Genomic DNA, 24,977 nt, shown 5'->3' with positions numbered 1-24,977 from the left:
AACACTGCCTGGTAGAGTTGGGAGGGACATTGGGAAATAACCCATTTCTGAGGAAGATGAAGCCCAGACAGAGAACCAGTCACATAATGGCGGAGTCAGGACTTGGCCTTTGATATTTACATTTTCTCTCATCTTCTTAAGACCTGCCTTGTGTGAACTCTTTCAACATACCCGCCCAGAAAGTGACAATCATGGTGTATTTCATACAATCTTTATTTGTAATGAAAAAAACCCCAAACCAAAAACCCCACCAAATCCAGATCTTCAATTTATAAACCATATTTAACTTTTCTCAATACTTGTAAAACATTAAAAAAAAAAAAAAAAGAAACCATTTGTCTTGCAGGGTCTTATTCATAGCCACGTTGCACACTTTTTGTGACACATCACATCTAGATGGGCCCCATGGCACGGGGTACAGATGTGTGGTGTTCTAGTAGAGAAAAATCCCATCAGATTATGGGAAACACCACCATTGTCCATTAGATTTCCCCCCTTTCTTTCTCCAGACTGGAGCTGGTAGGGAATTGCAAAGTTTAGTGAGCCTGACTCCCTTCATCCAGGATCCTGTTGCCCTTGACCATTGTTTGACTTGGTCAAGGAAGGTGCTTTGCTCTTTTCCCACTTTTCTGTCTCCTTCCTTCAGCACTGAATGGCTCCATTGCTCCAACAAACTTAATGGATTTCACCCAGTGGGGCATGTCACTGTTAGGGCATCTGTAGATAGGAAAAAGCTAAAGTACGAGGCCATACTGTGAGAGGAAATGGAGAACAGTCTTCTTCCCTCAGAGAGAAACATCAGACAAGAGTGCCAAGGACATGACATCTTTGGTTTATCTTCTCAGGGTTCGATATCTATTTCTCCATCATCAGAGTAAGACACAGTCTCATCTGGCCACACTGGGGGAGAAATGGAGAAATAACATCTGTATCTGTCAATAATGACCCGGACCTCAAAACTCTAAGGCTATTACCATTGAGACTGTCTGGTCTCATGTACTCTTTATGGCTTTGCCTGGTATGTGGTATGGACAGTGGTATTGCTATGTGTCTCACAAATGCCGCTATGATAAGGATCCCTAGCAACTTAAGGAGATATTATAAGGATTCCTAGTAACTTAAGGGCAATGGGTCTTCCATGTTTTCCTTAAGCCTAGCTCTTCATTCCAAAGGCTCCCCTCAAGCCATCTGTTTATTCTATACTGCTACAGAGACATAAGCCCACCTCACTTCAGTATGACCCTATTAGAAATTACTCATGGACATTAACCAAAATACAAGCCAAGCCACTGCCCACAGTTGGCTGCTTTATTCTAGACTCCATGGTGCTTTAGATTCCTAGAATTAGAAGAAACCTTAAGGATTATCTAGTCAAATCCCCTCATTTTACAGGTGGGAGAAATGGAGGCACAGTCATATGGCATTTTAATAGCAAAGTTGAGGCTAGAACTTGGATTTTTGTAGCTTTGGAGGCTGGGGCTGTTTTTTAGCAGCCAGGAGAGATCCTGCCTGGACACTCTGGCCCCGCCTGCTCTGCCTAGGGGAACACAGAGCATCTCCCTGTGGGGTGACTTTGGGGTCTTTTGGGCCTGGCTTTAGTAAAGGGCTTCCCAGGGGCTTGGTACAATGCTATCTCTCCTGTATGGACTAGAGTGCTATAGGTTTCTGAAGTTTTCCATCTATGATCCACTCTGATCTGCACAACGCTCCCGGCAAACTCACAGACCCACACAGTGTTATCTCTGGAGGGGTCGTGTTGCATGGAGGAGGAAGCCAAAGTCCACAGGGAGAACTGATCTGTCTGTGTCACTCGGGTTCTAAATTTTTTTTTTGGGGGGGGTGAGGCAATCAGGGTTAAGTGACTTGCCCAGGGTCACACAGCCAGTAAGTGTCAAGTGTCTGAGGTTGGATTTGAATTTGGGTTCTCCTGACTCCAAGGCCAGAGCTCTATCCACTGCGCCAGCTAGCTGCCCCTCAGCTTCTCAGTTTTAAAGCCAGGACTCAAACCCAGGCCTCCAAATTGTTTCCCCAGGGTGTCTCCTAATCACTTAGCTCAGAGAGATGAAATGAATGACGCCAGTATGTGATAGAACTAGGTTTCCTGACTCCCAGACCAGAGGGCCTACTACATATGCCTCGATAATTTGCCCCATCAGTTACTGTGGTCATAAATAGTTCACGTTTATAAAGCATTTGAGGCCATTGGTCATAGATTTAGATCTTAGAAGGGACTTTAAATGATACCGGGCCCAATCCCCTTATTTTACTGATGGGTAAACCAGGCCCCAGAGAAGTTAAGTGACTTGCTCAGGGTCATATAGACAGTAAGCGTCCAAGATGGGACCAAAACCCAGTTCTTCCGAACTCCAAATCTCAATACGAATATCCCTTACAAGGTTTACGATTATATCATATCATATATTATATCATATAATATCATATCATATTATGTTACACATTATCTTATTTGATCTTTACAATCTTGTGAGGTCGGTGTTATTATTATTCCCATTTTATAGATAAACTAACTGAGGATAAGAGATGTTGCCCAAGGTGACGCAGCTAAGAAGTGAGTGAGGTAGGATTTGAACCCAGGTTTTCCTGAGTCTGAGTCCAACACTATATTCACTATGTCATATGGCTGTTGTTTGTTACCTCACTATGAATGTCCTTCTACTAAAGGGCCTTCCAGGGCAGGTACCATTCTATTCCATTCCTTAGTCCCCCCCGGGGGCCTGACACAGCTCTTTCTTTACATCCAGTGCATACCAGATAAATGAGGCCGTGTATGAGAGCGGAAGGGCCTCTGCTTGAGGCAGAAACGGGCTTGGATTCTGACTGTGCCACACGCTGGGTATGTGACCTTGGACAAGTGACTTGGCTCCCCTGAAGTGACGTCACAGGAGGCAGAGAGCAGCTCAGGGCCACTACGTCCCCTCCTCTCTGCTCTGTGCCCTCATCCACCTTGTCCAGCCTCCCCTCCCTCCTCTGGGCTAGCTTTGGAGGGCAAAGCCATCAGTGCCTGGGAACCTGAGGGGCAGAAGTTTCTGAAACAAGATGGACTGGGGACATGGTGACTTTAGCAGCAAGGGGGATGCCGTGTTCCAGCCACAGCGTGCCGCCTTGGGCCATGTTTTCAGGAGGAGGAGGAAACAGCGCACTAATGCAGGGGGGGAGATGAAAACACAACTAAACATGCCATGGGCATCTCAGGGCCGGGGTCCCTCCCCTCCCTCCCAGGCCCGGGCCCATTCATCAATCCTCTCCTCACTGCCGAGAGGAGCTGCCTGGTTAATTACTTAACATGCCACATCTTGCTGAGGCTAGTAATCGTGGGAAGGGCCCAGCAGTGAAGGTGTATGCAGATTCATTAATAAATCTTTAATAACCCCAGTGAAGGGACAGGAGACGGAGAGAGAAATTGCACAGATGGGGCCCTGTGCAAGCTGTTCACAGTGCCTGAGAAACTGTTTGGCATCTCTAATGCGCTCCCCAGCCTCCGTGGTAATGCTTCCCTGGGCCTCCCCCTCCTCATCTTCTCACAGCATCTGGCTGAGCAGTTGTTTCACGGGGGCGCGCCTCACCTGACTGGCTCGAGTCTCTCGGCCCCATCGTGGAACTCGTGGGGGTGGGGGGCGTGACGATGATGTCCGGGACGTCCAGTTGTTTTGCATTCAAGACGGGGGCCTCTTCGTTGCTGCTGTTACTGCTGACACACATTTTGAAGCCTGAGAGCGCAAGCCGTGAAAAACACACACACATGCACACACGCACAACAAAAAAACAACCATCAGTACCATCTGGGGGAACCGTAGTGGGCTGGCTGCTTCTCTGCCTCGAGTCTCAAGGGGCTGAACCTTAAATCAGCCCGCAGTAGGGGCTGGGGAGCCAGGGGCGTGCTCCTCTAAGAGAAAACTCACAATACCTAAACCTTTGCACGGCACAAAGAGGGATAGGAAAGGCCAAATGGCCATCGGTGGTTCTACCTAATCCTGAAGGGGGTAAAGGCTGGATTGATGTTTCCCTCTCAACCCAGCCCCAAGGTCAACCTTGCATTATCTTCTCACTGGGCACTTAGACTAACTCTTCATATGGCTGGTTACCCCTTTTATGGATTTCTTTCAACTGAAAGCCTTTCTAGGGCAAGTCACATTATATTCTAGCCCTCTGTGCCCTCATGACCTAGCATAGTCCTTTACAAATAGGACCCACCAAGTGAATGAGGCAGTGGACTTTAGTGAGGTGCTCTACCCTGTACTGCCTGGGGGCAGCTCAGTTTACCTGATAGTTGAATCTTATTTGTACAATCAGGGAGTGGATGAGATGTTCTCTGAGGTTCCCACTAGCTCTGACATTCTATGTTCAAAGGTCCCTTCCAGTTCTGATATTATGAGAGTCTGTGAAATATGGGGGGGGGGAGCCCTGACACCTCCTCAAAGACTAGGCAACGTCCCTGGCAGTTTTGATCTGTCTCTGACAAATTTCTCTGAAATTAAGCCAGGTTAGTGAGGATGCGGCCCAGGACCACTAGGTCAGCTGAACAAAGTAAGCGCCAGTATACAGGAGGAATGATGGCAGCAGAGGATTGGGTGGGGCAAGGAGGGGGGACTAAGCTAGGCCCCTGTCAGTCTGTGGTAACAAGTTAAGGACTGGAGCTGCTTGAGCGGGACAGAGATGAGGGAATGGGTTGAGAATGACAAAGGGGACAGGAGAGAGTCCCTTGTCCTCATGTGAGTGATATCTATATCTGAATCTCAATGAGGAATTTGGTTAGTTCAGTGGGACACTTGAGGGCAAGGTGACTCTGTGTGTGCATGTGTGCATGCATGTATGTAAGTATGTGTTTATGCATGCGTGTGTGTTCATAAAATTTCCCAGACTGTATAAGTGGTTGGCCAGGACACTCAGAGAAACCAGTATTCACCAAAGGGATTCTGCCTGTTATGAAAAAAGCAAACCTATCTAGATTCGGAGTCTGTCCTATGTGCAAATTCATCCTGGCTGAGACATCCCCTTTCCCCCAGAGCAGCAGCTGGAGGAGAAGACCCCAGCCCCCATCACAGACTTTTCATTACTCCATAGGAGTCCAACTAACCTGCATTGAATGGGAATTTAAATTAGCCTCCTCTCGATTATCTATGGCAATGGGAGGCAGGGAGAGCGTGTATAAATTACATTCATAGATGTTTTAAAAATTAAACCTTTTTAGCCATTATTTGCAAGCTCCTTCACTACCCAACCTTTTCCCAGAGCTATTAACTACATCTGATTTGAATCTCCCCCCATGCTTGCTGCTGCCTACCTCCCTGCTGAGGCGCTAACAAGCAGTGAAGAGGCCTCAAAGGATGGAAAAAGGAGTTTATAGCCTGGGCAATAATCCCCTGTGGAACAGACAGTTGGAGAAAAGCAAACTAGGAGGGTCCCGCAATGTCACAGGCTTCCCCTGAAGGGCTCCTTGAATACACAGCCAGCACTTTGCCCAGCTCCAGGCCAGAGGGGAGGGCTGTGGACACTGGACTTGGTCTAAGAGGTCTGAGTGGGAATCCTTGTCCTGCCGCAGACCATAGGTGTGAGCACTGGGCAAATGCCTTAGCCTCTCTGAGCCTTAGCTTCCTGAGCTGTAAAAAAATCACAGGGTTGGATTTGTAGCTGCTGTTTAGTTGTTTCAGACTCTTCATGACCCCATTTGGGGTTTTCTTGGCAGAGATATTGAGTGGTTTGCCATTTCCTCCTCCAGCTCATTTTACAGATGAGGAAACTGAGGCAAACAGAGTGAAGTGACTCGCCCAGGGTCACATAGTTAGTAAGTGTCTAAGGCCGGATTTGAACTTGGGAAGATGAGTCTTCCTGACTGCTGGCCTGGTGCTCTGTGCACTATGGCGCCACCTAGCTGCCCCAGAGGTTGGACTAGTTGATCTTGAAGTTCTCTCTCTTCTAGCCCTAAACCCTGTAATCTGGATCCCCAAATAAGGAATGTTTTCTCTTCCCATTTTGGCCTGTTGTAATTCTACCCACCCTTCAAAGCCTGTGTTTTCCATGTAGTATTCCATGACCCTCTTTCCCCACCAAATGACATCTCCCTACTCAGGACAGCATGGCCTGTCCCCCTTGCATGTCAATTGCGATTTGGTTATTTGACTTTATGTCGTATCTCTCCTCATAGACTCCATGACATCAGGGACTGTGGTTCCTTCAGTACCCACCAAGGGCCTTAGACGCAGCAGATGCTTAATAATTGTGAATGAATGAATGAATGCATGAATGCATGAATGCATGACCTACTCCATAAATCCTTCCCAAGGCACTCAGGGTCACAGGTGACCTCACCTATCCCTAAATTCACTACATTCCTTCTTCTCGGTGCTCCTGTAGACTTTAGCATATACATGTATTGCTGGCATAACTCATTTTATATTTCAAATGATCTCACATATTGTTCTTCAGTTGTTACAACAGGCCTGGAGTCCTCCTTTGAGTGGCGTGGGGTGACCTGGGCCCTGGAAAGCCATCCCCTCAGAACTGCAGCTCTGGATAGATCCTGCCAACCTACAAATTCTTCAAGTTCAGTCCTCACTGTGGATAGGACTGTGGTCTCTGGCCCAGGCCAGCCATGTGAGGAGAGAATCAACCCCACGCTGGCCACCAGGAGATGAAATTTCTTAGCCATGGCAATTCTTGGAGACCATTTCCTAAGCTCTAGCAGGGCTGTGCTCTGTTTCAGCAGAGGGAGGGATCATGCTGATGAAATAACCCACTTCAGTTCTGAGATTCCAGGATTCACATCCAGAACCTTCAGTCAGAGCATCTGATTAATTTCCTGGCCTGCCAAGAGCTGGGCTCAGCTATCATGCTCAGGCTTAATGCTTCTGAGTTCAAATGGAGTAGGGATCATGCCAGATTAACAGCGGAGCTCACCCCAGCTGGGGCCCTTAAGCCCCAGGGCCCTGCTGGACCTTTCTAATACTATTAAAGAGAGTGAAATCCCATCAAACTCTGGTCCGTGGAACAGCATGACCTTTCATTGGGGGACTATAAGTCTCTTTCACAGCTGACCAGAGGCAAAATATCATTATCCCCATTTTAAAGATGGAAATGCCAAAGTATTTTGGCTTTTGTAAGTAGGTTTAGCTCTAAATGGAGAGGCAAAGGAAAGAACTGAGGTCTCCTGGTAATACCTATTACAGCACAATGCCTCCTGTCTAGCACGAGGCTCTGCACATTCCAGATGCTCAATTAATTCTGTATGTAAGGAGAGCCAGATAGTTTTTCTACAGAGTGAATGAATCCAAGTTAGCCCAGATGATCATGGACAAGTTGCCCCCCAATCTCTGAGTATCAGTTCCTTAGCCTTTGTAAAATGAGGGGGTCAAAGTCTCCAGTGACCCTCTGTATCAGTTACAGAAGGCAACATGGAGCGGTGCAAAGAACTCTGGGAGCAGGGTCTGGGCTGCACCACTTCATGCATTTGGGTAAGATGGAAGCGGCCTCATCCAGGTCAAACTCATACCTGAGCAGGTATGGCTGAAACAATATACGGAAGAAGAGAGGTTGTCCAAGAGTGTGGCCAGCTGGCTGATAGCGCCTCCCCCACCGGCAATTCCTTCCCGTCTCCCTCCTCAATTTTAAAAGAATTTTATTAAGCTGTCCTAGGCCCTTGGAAAACAAGACCAATACAAGCCATTTAAAAGCAAAGCTGATAGCACGGAAGCATCTGCCCTACCTACCTCCTCCCCCTGCCAACTGTCCGCTGGGTCACCTGCTGCTTCCTCCTTATCAATGCTGCGTCCTGCCAGCATCAACCAGCCTGGCCTAGCTGACCAGGGACAAGTCACTCCCTGCTCTGGGGATCAGTTTTCTCCTTTGTAAACTGAGGTCTCATTTCCACACTAAGAACTCTCTCTTCATTCACCATTTATTCCTAACTAGTGAAGAAAGGTCCTTTGGGATACGGGAGGGCTCCCTTAGCTAATTGGATTTTTGTAATGATAGTAGTTAACATTCACATCACATTTTATACCCTGCCAGGAATTCTGAGAACACAGTCCTATGGACCTATGGAATAAGGTCCTAAGCCGGATGGAGTCAGGAGGGCCTGAGTTCAAATGCAGCCTCAGGCACTCACCAACTGTGAGACTCTGGGCAAATCACTCATCCTCTGTCTCCCTCAGTTTCTTCAACTATAAAATGGGGATAATGTAATATATATATGTATATATAATAATGATAGCATCTCCCTCTCAGGGTTGTTGTGCAGATCAAATGAGATCATATTTGTAATAATAATAAAATGAAATAACATTTGTAAAGCACTTTGCACAGTGTCTGGTACACAGTAGGCATAATATAAATGCTCGCTATTATTATTAAGACCAAGACACGGTCTCTGTTCTGGAGCTTAAGGTCTAGTTGGAGAAATAAAACACCACTTTCTCCATCTGAATTCCAATTTCCTCTTCTATAAAATAAGGGAGCTCAGCCAATAGGTAATCTCCCATCTGTTTCCCTCTACCTTACTAGGATTCAGGGATAATCAAAATTTTTGTAGAAAATGATGGTACCCCTTAGTTGCTATCTGCTTTTATAGTCCCAGTATAGGCCCCTGTCCATTCAAAAGTAAGACCCAAAGGATTTTTCTGCCTCATCCACATAATACTGTCAGGAGGCAACTAAACCAGGGAGTATGATGGTAAATGTTTAACATCCAGCTCTCTGGGAAAAAAAAAGTCTAGCACCATACATGTTTAAGTTTAATCAACATCATTAATATTTTCTCCATCACTTTAAATCTGGATAAGCAACAAAACAATATATCTAGGCTTGATTTGTAGCAGTTGCCAATTTCTGAAGAGTAACTACTCACAATGAAAATTTAACAATCAGTTCCTTCAGCCAGACACCACTGACTAGAACCCTTGCCCATCACCTGGGGTCTGCAGTGTCCAGTAATCCGGGAGACATGGGTTCACATTTCTAGTAAAGAGGGAAAGGTCACGCTGAGGCATTCTCACTCCAAGGTTGGTCCTCCATGGGGTACAATGGCCCTCATTTATGATATCTTATATGTACATCTTGTCCAAGGATAGAACCCATTAAAAGGTTGACAGGGTAACTAGACTGGTAGAGGAGGATAATGCCACAGATAGAGCATGGAGTACCCAGATTTCAGCAAAACATTTGATAGAATATCTGATGGGCAAGATGGAAAGATAAAAGCCTTATGCCCACACAGCTGGGTGGAGTTAGAACTAGTTAGCACAGTCATTACCAAGTAGATATCAGCTGGGAGGAAGGTCTCTAGTGGATGCTGCCCTGGGACTGCTTAACAATTTTATTAATGATTTGGGTGAAGGTAGATGACAAAAAAACTCTGAGGATTGGTGGGGGATAGAATCAGGATCAAAAAACAAAATCTCAAGTGCCAGGGGCCTAATCTAGTGAGATTAAATTTAATAGAAAAAAAGGTAAAATCCTCTTTTGGTTAAGGAAACAAACCTCTCAAGGGCAGGAAAGGGGAGCTAGGAAGGAGATCTGGGGGTGTTAATGGATGGTACAGTTTTATAAGTCAAAGGTGTGACACAGCATTGATGAATAAAATGCATCTAATAAGTGACTGCTGTATGCCAAGCACTGTGCTAAATGGTGTGTATATGAGTACAAAAGTGAGACAGCCCCTGACCTCAAGGAGCTTACATTCTAATGGAGGGAGACAAAGTATATAGGGGAGTGGTGGCCAGAGAAGGGAATTCCGATCTGGGAAAGTCCCCAAGAAGGAGAGGAGGTCTTCTTTGGAAGTCTGCCTCCTTCAGGGTCTCACACTCAGGCAGGATAGGATGAAGAGAGCCATGGGGCACCACCCAGAGCGCCATGTTGGCCCTAGGTGGACGCGGGCCATGTTTCTCTGGGAGTGGGGCCCCTTTGAGGGCTTCATCCTCAGCTGGGCATGGATAAACTGGGGGAAAGCTTCATCCTCAGCTGGGCATGGATAAACTGGGGGAAACCCTGGCAGCTCTCTACAGTGCAGTAGGGAGAGCCAGGGGGCACGCCTTGATCCTCAGACCACTGAGGAACATATACATATGTTCATATGTCTTAAACATATAAGAGGGATTCCAGAGGAGGACAAGCTGGCTAGTGAGGAGAGTGGACATAGCGGTGACATTAGGGACATTGAGTGTTGGGGGTGGGGATGGGATGGTTATAATACCCCAGCTTCTGTCTGACCCAAGAGGGCAGAAGCAGGTGAAAGCTGCAGAGAGCCCGTTCTAGGCTTGATGTAAAGAAACAAACATGGGCCAGGTTACTTCCAGAGTTTCTGGGTGCCCCCTTCACTAGCTCTGCATGAGGAGGAGGGGTCCATGATGGGGATGTTGTAGAAAGGCCCCCAGGTCGGATAGGGGCTGGACTGCATGGCCTCTACTGTCCCTTTTAACTCAGACCCTCTGTGATTCACGCGTAGTATGGTGGACTTGAAGAAAGCCTTGAAGCAAAGCAGCCTGGCATGTAGGATAGAGAGCTGGCTCTGACTCATGTTAGTGCTTGGTGACCCTGAGTAAAATACTTAACTTCTTGGGTTTCACTAAGACCACAAGTTCTGGAGAAGGCACAAATCCGCAGGGGGCAGCTAGGTGGAGCCATAGTGCATAGAGCACCCAGCCTGGAGTCAGGAAGACTCATCTTCATGAGTTCAAATCTGGCCTCAGACACTTACTAGCTGTGTGACCCTGGGCAAGTCACTTCACCTTGTTTGTCTCAGTTTCCTCATCTGTCAAATGAGCTGGAGAAGGAAATGGCAAACCACTCCAGTATCTCTGTCAAGAGAACTCCAAATGGGGTCTCAAAGTTGTTGTTAGTTATTATTTGTCCTTCGTTCTCAAAGAGGACCATGACATCAGGGAGATGATGCCCTGACATGCAAGTGAATTGGATTTAAGTGAGTGAGGGCTGTGCAAAGTCACAAATGGAAAGGAGGAGAAAGACTTTGAGAAAGCCATGTAGAATTTGAGCTGAGTCTCATTTGCATAATAAGGGTGTTAGAAGTTCCCTCCCATTTTGAACATTTTGCAGCTAGGAGGTACAGTGGATACAGCACTGGACCTGGAGTCAGGAAGGAAAGATCTGAGTTCAAATCCAGTCTCAGATACTTACTAGCTATCAGTTACAGTCTGTCTCAATTTCCTCAACTGTAAAATGTGGATAAGAATAGCACCTACCTCATAGGGTTGTTGTGAGGAGCAAATGAGATCATTGTAAAACAAAAAAAAATTGTAAAATTTTCAAAAAAGTAAAATAACAGCACAGAGCCTGGCATGTAGTAGGCACTTAATAAAGGCCTCTTCCTTTCCCCTACCTCTCTCTGTGAGTCTGTGATTCTGTGACCATGGAGGGCCTCATGAACCAGTGTTCTCTGGCCTGGTAAAAAGGTCTGGACCGTCTGGTCCCTCCTTGCTGCCAATTCTCGGATCTGAGGTGGGCCAGAAAGGCTGGCCTTGTTATTCTAGGTTGGCACTCAGATTTCACATCTGGACCCCTCCATTCTCCACTCGACCTCCTCCCAGATTGATCACCACTGGGGGTGCTCAGGCCTTGGGACATCTGGATCCAGCATGTTCAGTTTAACCACAGTTTATTTTCCATCAGCCCAGAGAGCTGGTTCTTACAATAGTGCTGGGCTGAAAATGTCTGGCTCCAGCTGAAGCCCTTTCACCCAGCCTAGATTGACAGGTAATACAAGTCAGGGGGCCAACACCACAGTCAAACACGGCCATTACTCAGTGACATTTGGTAATGGGGCTGGAGGATTTGAGGTTGGGAAATCTGCCAGGGCGGAAAAAAAAAACCCGAAACACAAAAAATCATTTGCAGCCAATGATGTCTCAAGAGTGCCCTCTCCTGCCTAAAAGAGACATAGCGTGGGTCGGGAACCATTGGTCCCAACTAAAGACCAGGTCCCGCTTCGAAAACTCACTGCTGTTGGACGCTCGGAGCATTTCACACAGAGACACAATGCTCTGCAGGTTGGGTTGGCTTCCAGGCTAGCCCGCAATGGTTGTTTTGGCCCACAGGGCGCTCAGCTCTCTTGTTAGGTTTGCTTTCTTCCTCTCCCTCCTTCCTTGCGATCATACTCTTCCCTCCCTAGAATGTTCTCTTCTGTCTTGAGAAATTTCTCCCTTCCTCTAAGGTGACTGCTCAGCTGTGACCCCCTCCTTGTGCATTATGATGGTTTAATGCTGTGATAACCTGAATGGTACTTAACAAGAAGAAACTAATAATAGTAATAGTAGTAGCGGGCAGCTAGGTGGAGCAGTGGATAGAATGCCAGACAAATCTTCCTGAGTTAAAATCCAGCTTCAGACACTTACTAGCTGTGTGACCCTGGGCAAGTCACGTCACTGTTTGCCTCAGTTTCCTCATCTGTAAAATGAGCTGGAGAAGGAAATGACAAATCTCTCCAGTGTTGTTGCCAAGAAAACCCCAAATGGGGTCACCAAGAATCGACACGACTGAAACAACTAAACAACAACAATAATAGCTATAATTAATAATATAATTAAGCTATAATAATAACAATGATAGCTAGTTACTTCTACAGAGCTTTAAGGTTTGCAAAGTGCTTTACAAATATTATCTCATTTGATCCTCACAACAGCCCTGGGAGGTAGGTGCTATTGTTCTCCCCATTTTACAGATGAGAAAACTTAAGAGACTATAATGAAACTATTACCCTTATATTCATCTCTTTAGCCTCTATCAGGGGCTTTGTTCAAATCTCACCCCAGCCACTAACTTGACCTATGTGGCCTTGGGCGATTACTTCACTTTTCTGGACCTCAGGTTTATCTGTAAAATGAAGACTTTGGAGCTAATGATCTCTGATCTCCCTTCCAACGCTAAATCAATGATCCTATGAAACTCTTTTCCCTGCTTCTCCCCACTACTACCAATACCCCCACATGTACTTTCTATATTTGAGGAAGATGTATTGGAAAGAACGCTAGGTCTGGAGTCAGAAGATCTGGGTTTGAATCTTCACGGCTCTGCGATTTAATACCAGCATGACTCTGGACACATCATATCTTCTGTTTAGGCAGCTAGGATACAACACCCAGCATGGGGTCAGGAAGACTTGAGTTCAAATCCAATCTTAGACACTTACTAGCTGGGTGACCCTGGGCAAGTCACTTAACCTCTATTTGCCTCAGTTTCCTCATGTGTAAAAGCGGTATGATAATAGCACCTACCTCCTAGTCTTGTTGTAAGGATCAAATGAAATAATAATTGTAAAATGCTCAGTGCAGTGCCTGGCACATAGTAGATGCTATGTAAATATTAGCTGTTATTATTATTATTAGGCTTTATTCCCCTTATTTCCTCTGAGGGCCTCAGAATAGATGATCTCTAATGTTGCTCCCATTTTGGAAATTATGAATTTCCCATAGCCTTTCATTTACGATTACAATGCTCTGGTTTATTGCTAGAGGAATTGGACCTGTGATTTAATTGGTATAAAAAAACTCTGGGGGCACTAAGTGGCTCAGTGGATAGAGCACCGGCCCTGGAGTCAGGAGGACCTGAATTCAAATCCGGCTTCAGACACATAACACTTACTAGCTGTGTGACCGTGGGCAAGTCACTTAACCCCATTGCCTAGCCAAAAACCAAACAAACAAACAAAAAACCACTCTGGAATAAAGAAATACCCTCAGTTAATGCCCATCGGCATCTTCTCCACAATTTCTAGTACTGGAGAGTTGTCTGGACCACTGAGAGGTTAGGTGATGCACCCAGGGTCACACAGTCAGCATGTGTTAAAGGAGATCTTTCTGAGTCCCAGGTCAGCTCCCTGTTGGCTGTACTACAATATACTACAATGTACTACAATGCCTCTCAATTCAAAGTAAACTCATTTATGTCAATACCTCATCTGCCCTTATTGAAAGCTCCTTTGAGGAGCTAGAACTTTTTTCCATCTTTGTATCTTCAGTGCCTAGCAAAGGTCCAGGCCAACAGCTGATGTTGCATAGGTATTGAATTTCATTAATTGAAAGTTTAATTGAATTGAACTGATCTAGAACCTAGCCACCTTGTCTGATAGGATCTTCATAGGAAAATTCATTGTTAGTTCCAGGAACACATGTCTCTGCCTCACAGCCCTGGCACCACGAGTGGCAACTTCCCTACTCTCCCTCCTAGACTGGGCAAAGACAGCCTATGTAGGGAAGAAGGTGGGAGGGTCCCAGGCATGCCCAGAAGATAGTTCCAACAGCTGTGACCCAGGAGTAAGCTCTTTACTGAGGCACCCATTGGTGCATAGGAGATATTCATAATCTGGGCACCTGGAAGTCAGTGAACTGTGATGATTTTTTTTCCATAACAGAAATGTATTAAGGATTGTGAAATGTGAGTTTCCTAGGCTGACAAAGAAAACCATCACACCTGTTTAACTTGTCAATTACAATTAGCAGACAACCACACAGATCCACATAGGGAAATAGTAAATAAAAAGAAACCAAAAGCTAAATTATTTCAGATGAAAATGTAAGTGAGTAAATAAATATGAGTTGGGTTCCGGGCACAAGCATGTTTTTGAAATATCAATATTTATAGGTGTGTGTCTGTGTGTGTGTGTGTGTGTGTGTGTGTGTGTTAGTTATAGAGGTTGTATGTGTGATGCACAAGAAAGGGGGTCATGGAGCAAGACTGTGATCAAGAAGGGTCTCTTTCTTAACAAAGGGCTTTAGGATTTTTTTCAGGAAGGACCAAACTTTCAGGACGCATTCATTAAAGGAATCTGAAATCTGGAGAAGATTTGATTTGTCCTGCTCAGCCCCAGAAAGCAGAACTGTAAGTGCTGGGAAGAAGGTGCAATGAGGAAGACTAAAGCTCCAAGTAAAGAAAACTCCCTAACAGTTAGAGTCAATCCAAAGTAAAATGGATTACCTGGGGAGAAAGTGAGCTTCCCATCACTCTAGGTCTTCAAGAAGATCAATCACTCAATCAACCAATAAGCATTTGATAAATGCTTACTAGAAACCAGAAACAGTGCTAGGTACCAGGGAGAGAAAGACCATGAAACAATTCCTGTCATTTCAACCTTTGTACCATTGTTTGTATACGTCACTTTCTTTCCTCCGACGCTGACTATTGCAATAGCCTGCTGGTTAGTATCCCTACCTCAAGTCTCTCCCTCCTCCAGTCCATCCTAGATTCACCTGTTAAAATGATTTTCCTAAAGCATAAGTCTGGCCACATCACCTCCCTCTTCAATCAATTTCTGTTGTTTCCAGGATCAAATATAAAATCGTCTGACTTGTAAAGCTCTCCATAACCTGGCCCCTTACTCCATTTTCAGTCTCCTCATACCTTATTCCTCCCATGTACTCTGTAATCCAGTGACACTGATCTCTTTGCTGTCCTTCTAATGAGACACCCCATCTACAGACTTGGACCATTTTCTCAGGCTATCCCCCAGGCCAGGAATGCTCTCCCTTCTCATCTCTGTCTTCTGTCTTCCCTCCTTGGAGTCTCAGCTGAAGTCCCACCTTCTCCAAGAAGTCCTTCCCAAGTCCACTTTAATTTTCATGCCTCCCCTCTGAGGTTTCCTCCAATTTATCTTGTATATCCCTCGTTTGCACAGTTGTTTTCATGTTGTCTCTTTCATTAGATTGTGCATTCATTGAGAGCAGGGGATTTTTTTTTTATCCCCATTGCTTACACCTGGCACATAGCAAGAACTTAACAGCTTGTTGACTTGGCTAGATGTTCTATTGAGGGAGACAATACGTATAATGTAAGTATATACAAAATAAATCAAACGTAATTTGGGGGAGGGGAGGCACTAGAAGTGAGGTGAGTGGGAGGATCAGGAAAGACCTTATACAAAAAATAGCGGTTGAGTTGAACTTTGGGAAACCCGGGATTCCAAGAAGGCAGGCGATAAGGAGGGAGCACCTTCCAGGCAAAAGCACGCAGATGGATAGGAGATGGGAAATCTTGGTAAGGCACATTAAGAAGGTCAATTTGTCTGAAACACAGAAGGCACGAAGGGTGGTAAGGATGAAGCCAGATTGTGAGTTTCAATGCCCAACAGAAGAGTTTGCATTTGCTCCTAGAAGTGATAGGGAACCAATTAGAGAGGTTATCATTATTGTCCATTTGAGAGATGTGGTTGTGTGAATGGAAAGAGAGACAAATGGAAGAGATGGTGTAGGGAAAGAATTGACAAGAGTTGGCAACTGGTTAGATATATGGGGTGAGGATGAGTGGGAATTGAGGGCAACTATGAGGCTGTGAACCTGTAAGTAGAAGGATGATGCCACCTTCCACAGTCAGAAGGAAGTTAGGAAGAATGGACGGTTTGAGGAGAAAGATCACTAGTTTAGTTTTGGACACGTTGCATTTGTGGTGTCCTTGGGATGTTTAGTTCAAGACGCCCACTAGGCAATTGGTAATGTGGGACTGGAGCTCAGGAGACAGATTTGAGCCATCTATATAGATCTCAAAAGTAGCTAGGTAGCACAGTGGATAGAGCACTGGCCCGAGAATCAGGAGGACTTGAGTTCAAATTCAGCCTCAGACACTTGATACTTACTAGCTGTGTGACCCTGGGCAAGTCACTTAACCTAATTGCCTAGCCAAACCCCCCCCCCCCAAAAAAAACCCCACTTTTAAAAAATTTTTTTTTTTTACTAACTTTGGAGACAGCATGAGTGATGAGCTCTGAAACAGAATTACAAGGAGCTGATGGAGAGGACAGGAAGGAGAGGCCACCAATGTAGACACCTTTTTTCTTTTCTTTTCTTTTCTGTTCCTTTAAAGGAGTTTGGCTTTTGGAGAGGAGGCAAAGCTTGAGGGGATGGCAGAGCCAAGTGAGGGTCTTATAGGAATGAAGGGGACCTAGGCACATTTGTAGGCAGCAGGGAATGAGCCAGTTGAAAGGGAGAGAGAGAAGATCAGAGAGGGGAGGATCGTGGAAGCTGGCTGACCAAAGGCCGTGGGAAGAGGTGGGATCGGGCCGTATGATAGATGCTGTCAGGGATATTGTTGAGTATATTCCTGCTCAGGTATAGATTGGAATAGACTTTGTGACTTCTGAGGATGCTATGATTCTGAGGGAGAGGCTTAGCTTTGCCCTGTGCCCTCTGCATTGCTCCTTTCTTCCAGAGCCGAGTCCTGCTTGGGCCCAGGATACCCTCCCTCCCCCCAGGCCAAGCACCAAGCCATGGGGGAGAAGGCAGCAAACGCAGTCCTGGATGACTATGAAAGTCAGCTGTGCTCAGGACACTGGGCCTGCCGGCTGAGAACCTGTGTTTAAATCCCAGCTCTCTTATTTACTACCCACGTGACTTGGGACAAGTTACCTTTCTGGGCTTCCTGGTAGTTCATCTGTAAAATGGCAGTAGTTGGGGGAGGGGGCGGGACGGTGTCACACATACAACTGTAAGGCCCTTTCTTGCTAGCTCCAAATCTTAATCTGATAATTCTAGGATGAGCATTTCAGGCTACTTCAACAAGGACATGGGAGCACCCTGCACCACACACTTGTCCTGTGTGTGGGCAGACCTTCAGTCAGTCACTCAAAGAACAGGTGAAATGCAAAATGTGCCAGAAAAAAAACAAATCACAAAACAAGCGTATGAGTCACATTGTTTTTCTAGGTGGGGACTGCTAGGGAGTCTTCCTACTCTCCTGCTCTCCTAGGGAGGCCTTCTTCATCTTCAAGACAAGGAGCTGTACCCACCCTCCCAAATTTCAGCCAAACTAAACACTTCAAGGATCTGTGATTTTCTCAGTGTTGCTATTCCCACCGTTGCAGACTGCAATGCCTCTTAAGATTCTGTAAGCAGCTAGGTGGGGTGATGGGTAGAACACTGATTCTGGAGTTAGGAAGACCTGTGTTCAAATCCACTTATTAGCTATGAGATCCTGGGCAAGTGACTTAACCTCTGTTTGCCTCAGTTTCCTCATCGGTTAAATAGGGATAATAACAGTACTTCCCTCTTGGAGTTGTTGTGAGGATCAATGAGATCGTGATTGTAAAGTGCTTAGCGCAGTGTCTGGTACACAGTAGGCGCTACATAAATGTTATGATGCTTTAGCTCAGTCTTGAAACAAGAGACTTTAAGAGGGGATGTCGAATGAGGGCCCCCTAGGGATGGGGGACAGCCGGTGCAAAGGTGTTGAAATGGAGTGGAGGGAAGTGCATGAGGAACAGTAAGAAGGCCAGTTTGTCTGGACTGTAGAATGTGGCAAGGGGTAATGTTTAGTAACAAGGCTGGAAAGGTAGGCCTGAAAGCCCAGCTCTTACAGGGCCTTAAAATGCTAAATAGAAGAGTTTGCGTTTGATCCTAGAGGTGGAGTTTACTAAGAGGAGTGATGCCGTCAGGTCTGTTCTCTGCTGCTGTTCTTATTATTTGTCCTCTGTTCTCAAAGAGGACCAATGACATCACGGAGGGAGGTCTCGACTCGTGCGTGAACTGGATTTAAGTGAGGCAGAGCTCTGCGAAGTCATCAGTCTCACTCTTTCCTCCAGAGTCATGGAAATCCAGCGACAAAACATAGGTCAAAGATGGCTGGCGATGGCCCTGATCCGTCCTTTAGGAGAAATGTGGAGGATTAATTGGAGCAGGGAGAGACCGGGAAGCTACTGGAATAAATCAGGAGAGGAGACTGGGGCCTCCACTAGGGTGGTGGCTCTGTGAGTGGAGAGAAGGGGATACACCGAAGAAGAACACAACGGAGGCAGAAAGAATGGGATTTGGCAATACTTGGGATACGGGAGACGAAACGGGAGGGAGGAGTTAAGGATGATATGGGGCATCCAATCCAAAATTTCCGTTATGTTTTCAGTCATTGCTAAAGTGGAGAGGAATTGATCCTCAGACGATGATGATGGCCACCAAAGGAACAGAATCAAATCTAGAGGGGAAATAGCAGAAATACGAGGTACTGAGAGATATGACCAATGCTCGGGGTGCCCTACTTTACTGAACACACACACACACACGTACAGATGCACAGGCACACGCACACACACATATACATATACACACACACACCTGCTATGTAGTAGGTACTTAATAACTATTAGTTGACTTGATTCGATTTCTAGCGCTCCCAATGTTCCTCAATAACATTCCTCTTTCTGGTGATGGATAGGAAACCACAGCAGATTAAACCCAACCCTAGCCCAACATTTTTTCTGAAATACAAGTTTAAAAAATGAATAACTACTTAGATACGTTCAAGAAAAGGAATAGAGGTGCTAAAAATATCACAGCATTTCCCCTTTTCATAGATTCACTCACATAACTAGGCTTTTTCCGCCCCCCCCCCCGACCAAGTGACTGCCCCCAGAGTGTGGTGAGGAGACCACATACTCAGTTCCGATGAACAGCTTGGTGGTGCAGTAGATATAGTACTGGGTCTGGAGTCAGGAAGATCTGAGTTCAAATCTGGTCTCAGACACTTACTAGCTATGTGACTCTGGGCAAGTTACTTCTCCTCTTTCTGTCTCAGTTTCCTCATCTGTAAAGTGGGGATAATAATAACACCTACTTCCTAGAGTTGTTGTGAGGATCAAATAAGATTATAATTGGTAAGTGCTTAGCACAGTGCCTGGCACAAAGTAAGCACTATGGAATTGTTACCTATTCTACCCTGGACAAGTCACTTGGCCTCTGTTTGCCTCAGTTTCCTCACCTGCAAAATGGGAACAAGAATAGAATCTACATCCCCAGGTTGTTGTGAAGATAAAATGAGATATTTGTAAAGTGTTTAGCATAGTGCCAGGCACATAGTAGGTGCCTTATAAATTCTTCCTCCCTCCCTCTCTACTTTCCTTCCTTCCTTCCTTTCTTCCCCTCCTTCCTTCCTCCCTTTCTTTCTCCCTCCTTTTCTTCCCCTTCTCTCCCCCCTCCCTCCCCCTTTTCTCCCTCTCCCTCCCTCTTTCTCCCTCTCCCTCCCTTTCATCCTCTCTCCCTCCCTCCCTTCCTCCTTTGAACTTGACCTAGGTGGCTTGGGGTGCCCTGCACTTCTATAACTTAGGGATCCATGATATCATCAATGTATGCCCTCCTCCCACCAAGACAGATGGAAACTACCTCTGGGCCTTAGGACATGATCTTTGTAAGTTCCAATGGATGAAAATATCTCACCCTGTAGCCTACCTGGTGAAAAGACTCTGTGAAATAAGATAAAGGTTGATCCTCAAGTGATACACACTTGGTCCACTCCCAAGTTAGTACATCCTCCCCGGCTTGGTAAAGCAGGCTTCCTTCCATGCCCTAATTAGATATTAGAGAAGGACTTTGGTGGAGATGTGCTCCATAACTATTATTACTATTCCACAGCATGTCTCTTACCGAGAAGGCCTACAAAGGCTTTACAATTCCTCATGTTGTGGTGTTGCCACCATTTTGGAAGAAACTTGAGTCCTAGGGAGAGCAGACTCTTCTTGGACTGGTTGGAAGTGAAGCCAGGAATGTGTGTGTGGGTGTTGGCTTCCCCTATAGAATGAAACCTTCTGGAGGGCAGGGACTGCTTCACTTTTTTCCTATACACCTCCAGTCTTTGCCTAGTGCCTGGCACACAGTAGGTGATTAATATATGTTTGTTGATTGATTATTCACCTGTTATAAAATGTCTGGAAGGGTAGCATCCTTATGTAAAAGCCCGAGTTTCCCCTATAAAACAAGAAGGATGAAGCTTGGGCATCCAGTTTGACTCTCTAGTCTGTGCTGTGTTATTTTCCTTCCCTTTTTAAGTCCCAAGAGCTGTGAGATGGAAAACTTCCCTAAAGAACCTGATAATTAATTGTCTACTGGTGGAGTGTGAAGGTGAATTCTGTCTCGCTCACTCTCTCACATTCAGAGCTTCCACTGATTGTGAACAAAGCCTCCTCTGGGGATGCTGAGTTGTGGGAGGATCGCAGGCTCCTGTGTTTCTGGAGGGGGCGTGGTGCTTAGCTTAGCTCTGATGGGATCCCAGAATGGATAGGCAATGGCGCTGTCTTTGCGGCTGCCATTTTTTTCTGCCTGGGAATCCTACTGAGATGAGATGTGGAGGCAGCCTTGATGGCTCCAGGACACCTTCCCCTTGGCTTTCTGGTTTGGGTGCTGCCGTTGACCACTTGGGATTAGAGTTGGCAGGACCCTGAGAGGTCATCTAGTCCAGCCTCTTTATTTTACAGAAAGGACACGGAGGTCCTGCCCAATCAACCTGCCCAACTCTACAGGTAATATGGAACAGGCCCAGGATTTGAACTCAGGTCATCATTCTCCATTACACCTCTCATAAAAGGCAAGTGGAAACAGGAAAGGGTGGTATGGATGAGACGTGTGTGTATATGTGTGTGTGTATGTGTGTATGTCTGTGTGTGTGTAGCTGGGAGAAGGAGAGAAGCTATGCCATTCACCTACACATGAAGATTGTTTCCTGGCATCTGCTGAGAGTCCAGGAAGGAACCCTGCCCCTCGCCCCCCAAAAAGCATAAGATTTACTTTGTGCATATGATAGTTCCATATCACCCTCTTGGGAAAAGAGAAGGGAACAAGAGAAGGTAAGAAGCACTTATGAAGTCCCTACTACATTCCAGGCACTGTGCTAAGTGCTTTATGAATATTATCTCACTGGATTCTTATAGCAGCCCTGAGAGGTAGGTGCTATTATCATCCTCAGTACCTGAGAAAGACCCTCTTACTGGGGTCCCAAAGTACTGCTACTGCACCAAGTCTCTCTGAGACGGCTGTCCCTCTCCAAAGTCTCCAGGATGACCTGGGAAATCCGGGAGTTTGGTCTCTTGGGGAGATAGCCCTGAACATCTCCTTCAAAGGACCATAGACTAAAAACTAGAAGTGCCCTTGCGATCTGCGAGTTGAACCTCATCATTTTGCAGACCAGGAAAGTGAAACCAAGAGGTAAGATGATTTGCCTGAGGTCACAAAGGCAGTTAGGGGGTACAGTGGATGCAGTGCTGGGCCTGAGTTCAAATCCAACCTCAGACACTTACAGGCTTAGGTAAGAGTCACTTAACCTCTCTGTGCCTCAATTTCCCCATTTGTAAAATGAGGATAATAATAGCACTGCCTCCCAGGGTCGTTGTGAGGCTCAGATGGGATGACACTGATAAAGTGCTCTATTCGATGCTGGCTGTCATCACTGGTAAGCAGCAGAGCAGAGGTTCAAACCCAAGCTCTCTTAGTCTCCTTCCAAGGCCCCAAGAGGCCCCCAAGTGAGACCACCCCCATTTCTATGGCATTTTACAGTTTATGGAGGGCTTTCCTTATGACAGCCCTGTAAGGTATTGGGGAGGACAGAAGGGGCAGGAGTGCAAGGATCACGACACCTATTTTACAAATGAGAAAAAAGATATTGCAAAGTCAAGTGACTTGTCCTGGGCCACATGGCTAGGGAATAAAGTGGAGCCAGGGTGGGAGCTTGGGTCTTTTGGCTTCAAGTCCAGTCTTTTTTCCATTAAGCTAAGAAACCCTGCCCCTGTAAGGTGTCTTCTCTTAATAACTAAGAAGGAAATTTTTGGCTAACTAAAAATGTTGTTAATTGAAGTCTGAGATTGCTCATAGCAAAGTGTCCCTTGGTGGAGTTTTATGGTCCCCACCCTCCTGCTCTGTAGGGTCAGCTCTGGCTCTCTGGCGAGGCCTTGCAAGGTCTAAAACTTGGGACTTGATGGAATCAGGATCACAGAACTTCTGAGCTAGAAGGGACTTCTGTCTTCTAATCCAGAGCCTGAGCAGGAATCCTCCTTTACCTGAGCCAAGGGCTCATCTAGCTTCTGCTCGATACCCTCCAGGGATGGGGAGCTCACTATCTCCAGACACTCCTCGTTCTCCTTGTGGACTTCCCTCTCTCATCCCTGGCTTCTCTTTCCTACAACCTATTAGCCAACTCTAATCCCAAGTGGTCAATGGGGGCACCCAAACCAGAGAGCCAAGGGGGAGTTGTCTTGGAGCCGCGAATGCTGCTCAGCTAGACTGAGACTTGTCATTTCTGAGGCCGGGATTCAGGAGCAGGTGCTTTGAACCCTAATTTGTAGCCCACTGTTGTTCAGGCTTATGTTATACCTTCCCTTCATTCAGCTCTTTTTCACTCAGCAGGAGCCAGGAAACTTTGTCGACACTGCCCTAACAATGCTTCTGAACAGAGAAGGTTTCCTGATGCATGGCAGATGGGAACCTCTCTCATTTGTCTGACTGGGTCCCCCTGAACACTGCTGCAAGGGTCATGGAGGCTGGCCCTGAGGCTGTGCTGGCATACATGAAATGTCAAAGGCTCACAGGCAGGACTCCAGAATGATGAATAGACTGTCCGTTGAGGATTGCAGAAAGACAGGGAGGAGAAGAATCACATTAGATGAGATAGATGATGGATGGATGGACAGACAGGCAGGCAGGTGGATAGATAATGGATGAATATACAGGTATGTGGATAGATAGTTAGACAGATAGTTAGCTAGCTAGATGAATAGAGAGAAAGGTGGACAGATGGACAGACAGATTGATAGGTAGATGGATGGATGGATGGGTAGATAGATAGGCAGGTAGACAGATATGAAGATAGATAGCAGATTGATAGGTTGACGGATGGATGGATGGATGGATAGATAGATAGGTAGATAGATAAATGAGTAGACACATAGATACATAGAGAGAAAGATAGCTAGATGGAGAGATTGATAGGCAAATGGATGGAGAGATAGACTGGTAGATAGATAGATACAGGGTATAAATAGATTGATAAGTGAACAGATAGGTAGATAGAGAGAAAGACAGATAGAGGCAAATGGATGGATGGATAGATATAGGTGATAGATAGATGGCTGGATATAGATAGATAAATGGATAGATAGAGCATTTATGAAACATTTACTCTGTGTCAGGCATTGTGTGAAGTGCTGAACATATAAACCCAAGTATTCAGGACACTCAGACAATCCTTACCCTCTAGGAGCTTACATCCTAATTTCATTTTACAGACAAGGAACCTGAGGTCTGGGGAGTGGTAGGGAGTGAATTGCCAGAACCATCAGTATGGCAGAGCTAATTGGAATCTCACTACCAGCCAGAATGCTGGGATACCCTCACATACGTGCCTTTTTTTTCATAAACTCAGTTGTGAGGCTATGTGTTTCTTCTTGGTACATCCCCTGTGGTGCCTTGCCCTGGGTCTAGCATGGACTAGATCCTCAATAAATGTTTTCTTTCATCATAATCCTCATTTAAAATATGGGCTGGACCAGGCACTCTGGGTCTCAGTGGAAGCCTCAGGGGCAGCATTAATTCTCAAGAGATAAAAGGATTTTTTAAAAAATTGAGTTATGTCCTTAAAAAAAAAAAACCAGAAAACTAAAAATGCCTCTGAAATTTTTAGATGCATTTAATCTCTCTCCCTGCCTCCCCAATTAGGGGAAAGGCTCTGCTTTATGGAAGGGGAGAGAGGCAAGACAAACAGATTTGGACTTTTCAAAACCGGGAAATGCTCAATGGAAATAGCTACTGATGGTTCCCCCCCCCGCCCCCGCCACTGATATTTTAAATCTCTTTTTAATTAAGGAAAAAGCCCCATCTTACATAAGGTACAGATTTCCAAATAGAAAGCTCATCTAAGGCAGAGCCGGTCAGAGGAAGACTCAAATTGGGGATTGTTCTCATTAACTGACCTCACCAGCTGTCCCGCCGGAGGGAAAAATGCTGGTGCTGCGAAAAGGGCCCTGAATTTGGAGTCAAAGGAGCCCAGATTTGCTATTTATTAGCTATGTACCCATAGCTAAGTCACTTATCCTCTGTGGCTCAGTTTCCTAATCAGTGAAATGAAGGGGTTGGATTAGACCATTTTTAAAGACTTTTCCATCTCTGGATTCTTTGACCCCTCTGTATGGGGTCATACAGATCCCATATGTAAGGATTCCCAGAGTATCATGGGGATTCAGAGGAGGGAGAAATCCCCATTGAGGGTCTCAGGAGAGG

At 45.9% G+C, this 24,977-nt stretch overlaps 1 protein-coding gene across 2 annotated transcripts in view; it reads right to left on the bottom strand.

Annotated features, from left to right (window-relative positions):
• Positions 1 to 215: 215 nt before the first annotated feature.
• CUNH16orf74 (chromosome unknown C16orf74 homolog) overlaps positions 216 to 24,977 on the bottom strand; it is a 57,661-nt gene continuing 32,899 nt past the window's right edge. The window contains exons 1-3 of one of the 2 annotated variants that reach the window (XM_027845860.1): positions 17,358 to 17,945; positions 3,585 to 3,728; positions 216 to 900 (exon numbers count right to left, since the gene is read on the bottom strand). In XM_027845860.1, the coding sequence (XP_027701661.1) occupies positions 842 to 900; positions 3,585 to 3,728; positions 17,358 to 17,430 (276 nt within the window). In that variant the 5' untranslated portion in view covers positions 17,431 to 17,945 and the 3' untranslated portion in view covers positions 216 to 841. Of the gene's footprint in view, positions 901 to 3,584; positions 3,729 to 17,357; positions 17,946 to 24,977 lie in introns of those variants that run through there. The other variant, XM_027845868.1, reaches the window with a different exon arrangement.

Source organism: Vombatus ursinus, unplaced genomic scaffold, assembly GCF_900497805.2.
Source record: "Vombatus ursinus unplaced genomic scaffold, bare-nosed wombat genome assembly UNPS02005286.1, whole genome shotgun sequence".
Classification (NCBI taxonomy): Eukaryota; Metazoa; Chordata; class Mammalia; order Diprotodontia; family Vombatidae; genus Vombatus; species Vombatus ursinus.
The sequence above is the reverse complement of the archived record's forward strand: the minus strand, read 5'-3'. Positions and strand labels throughout refer to the sequence as shown.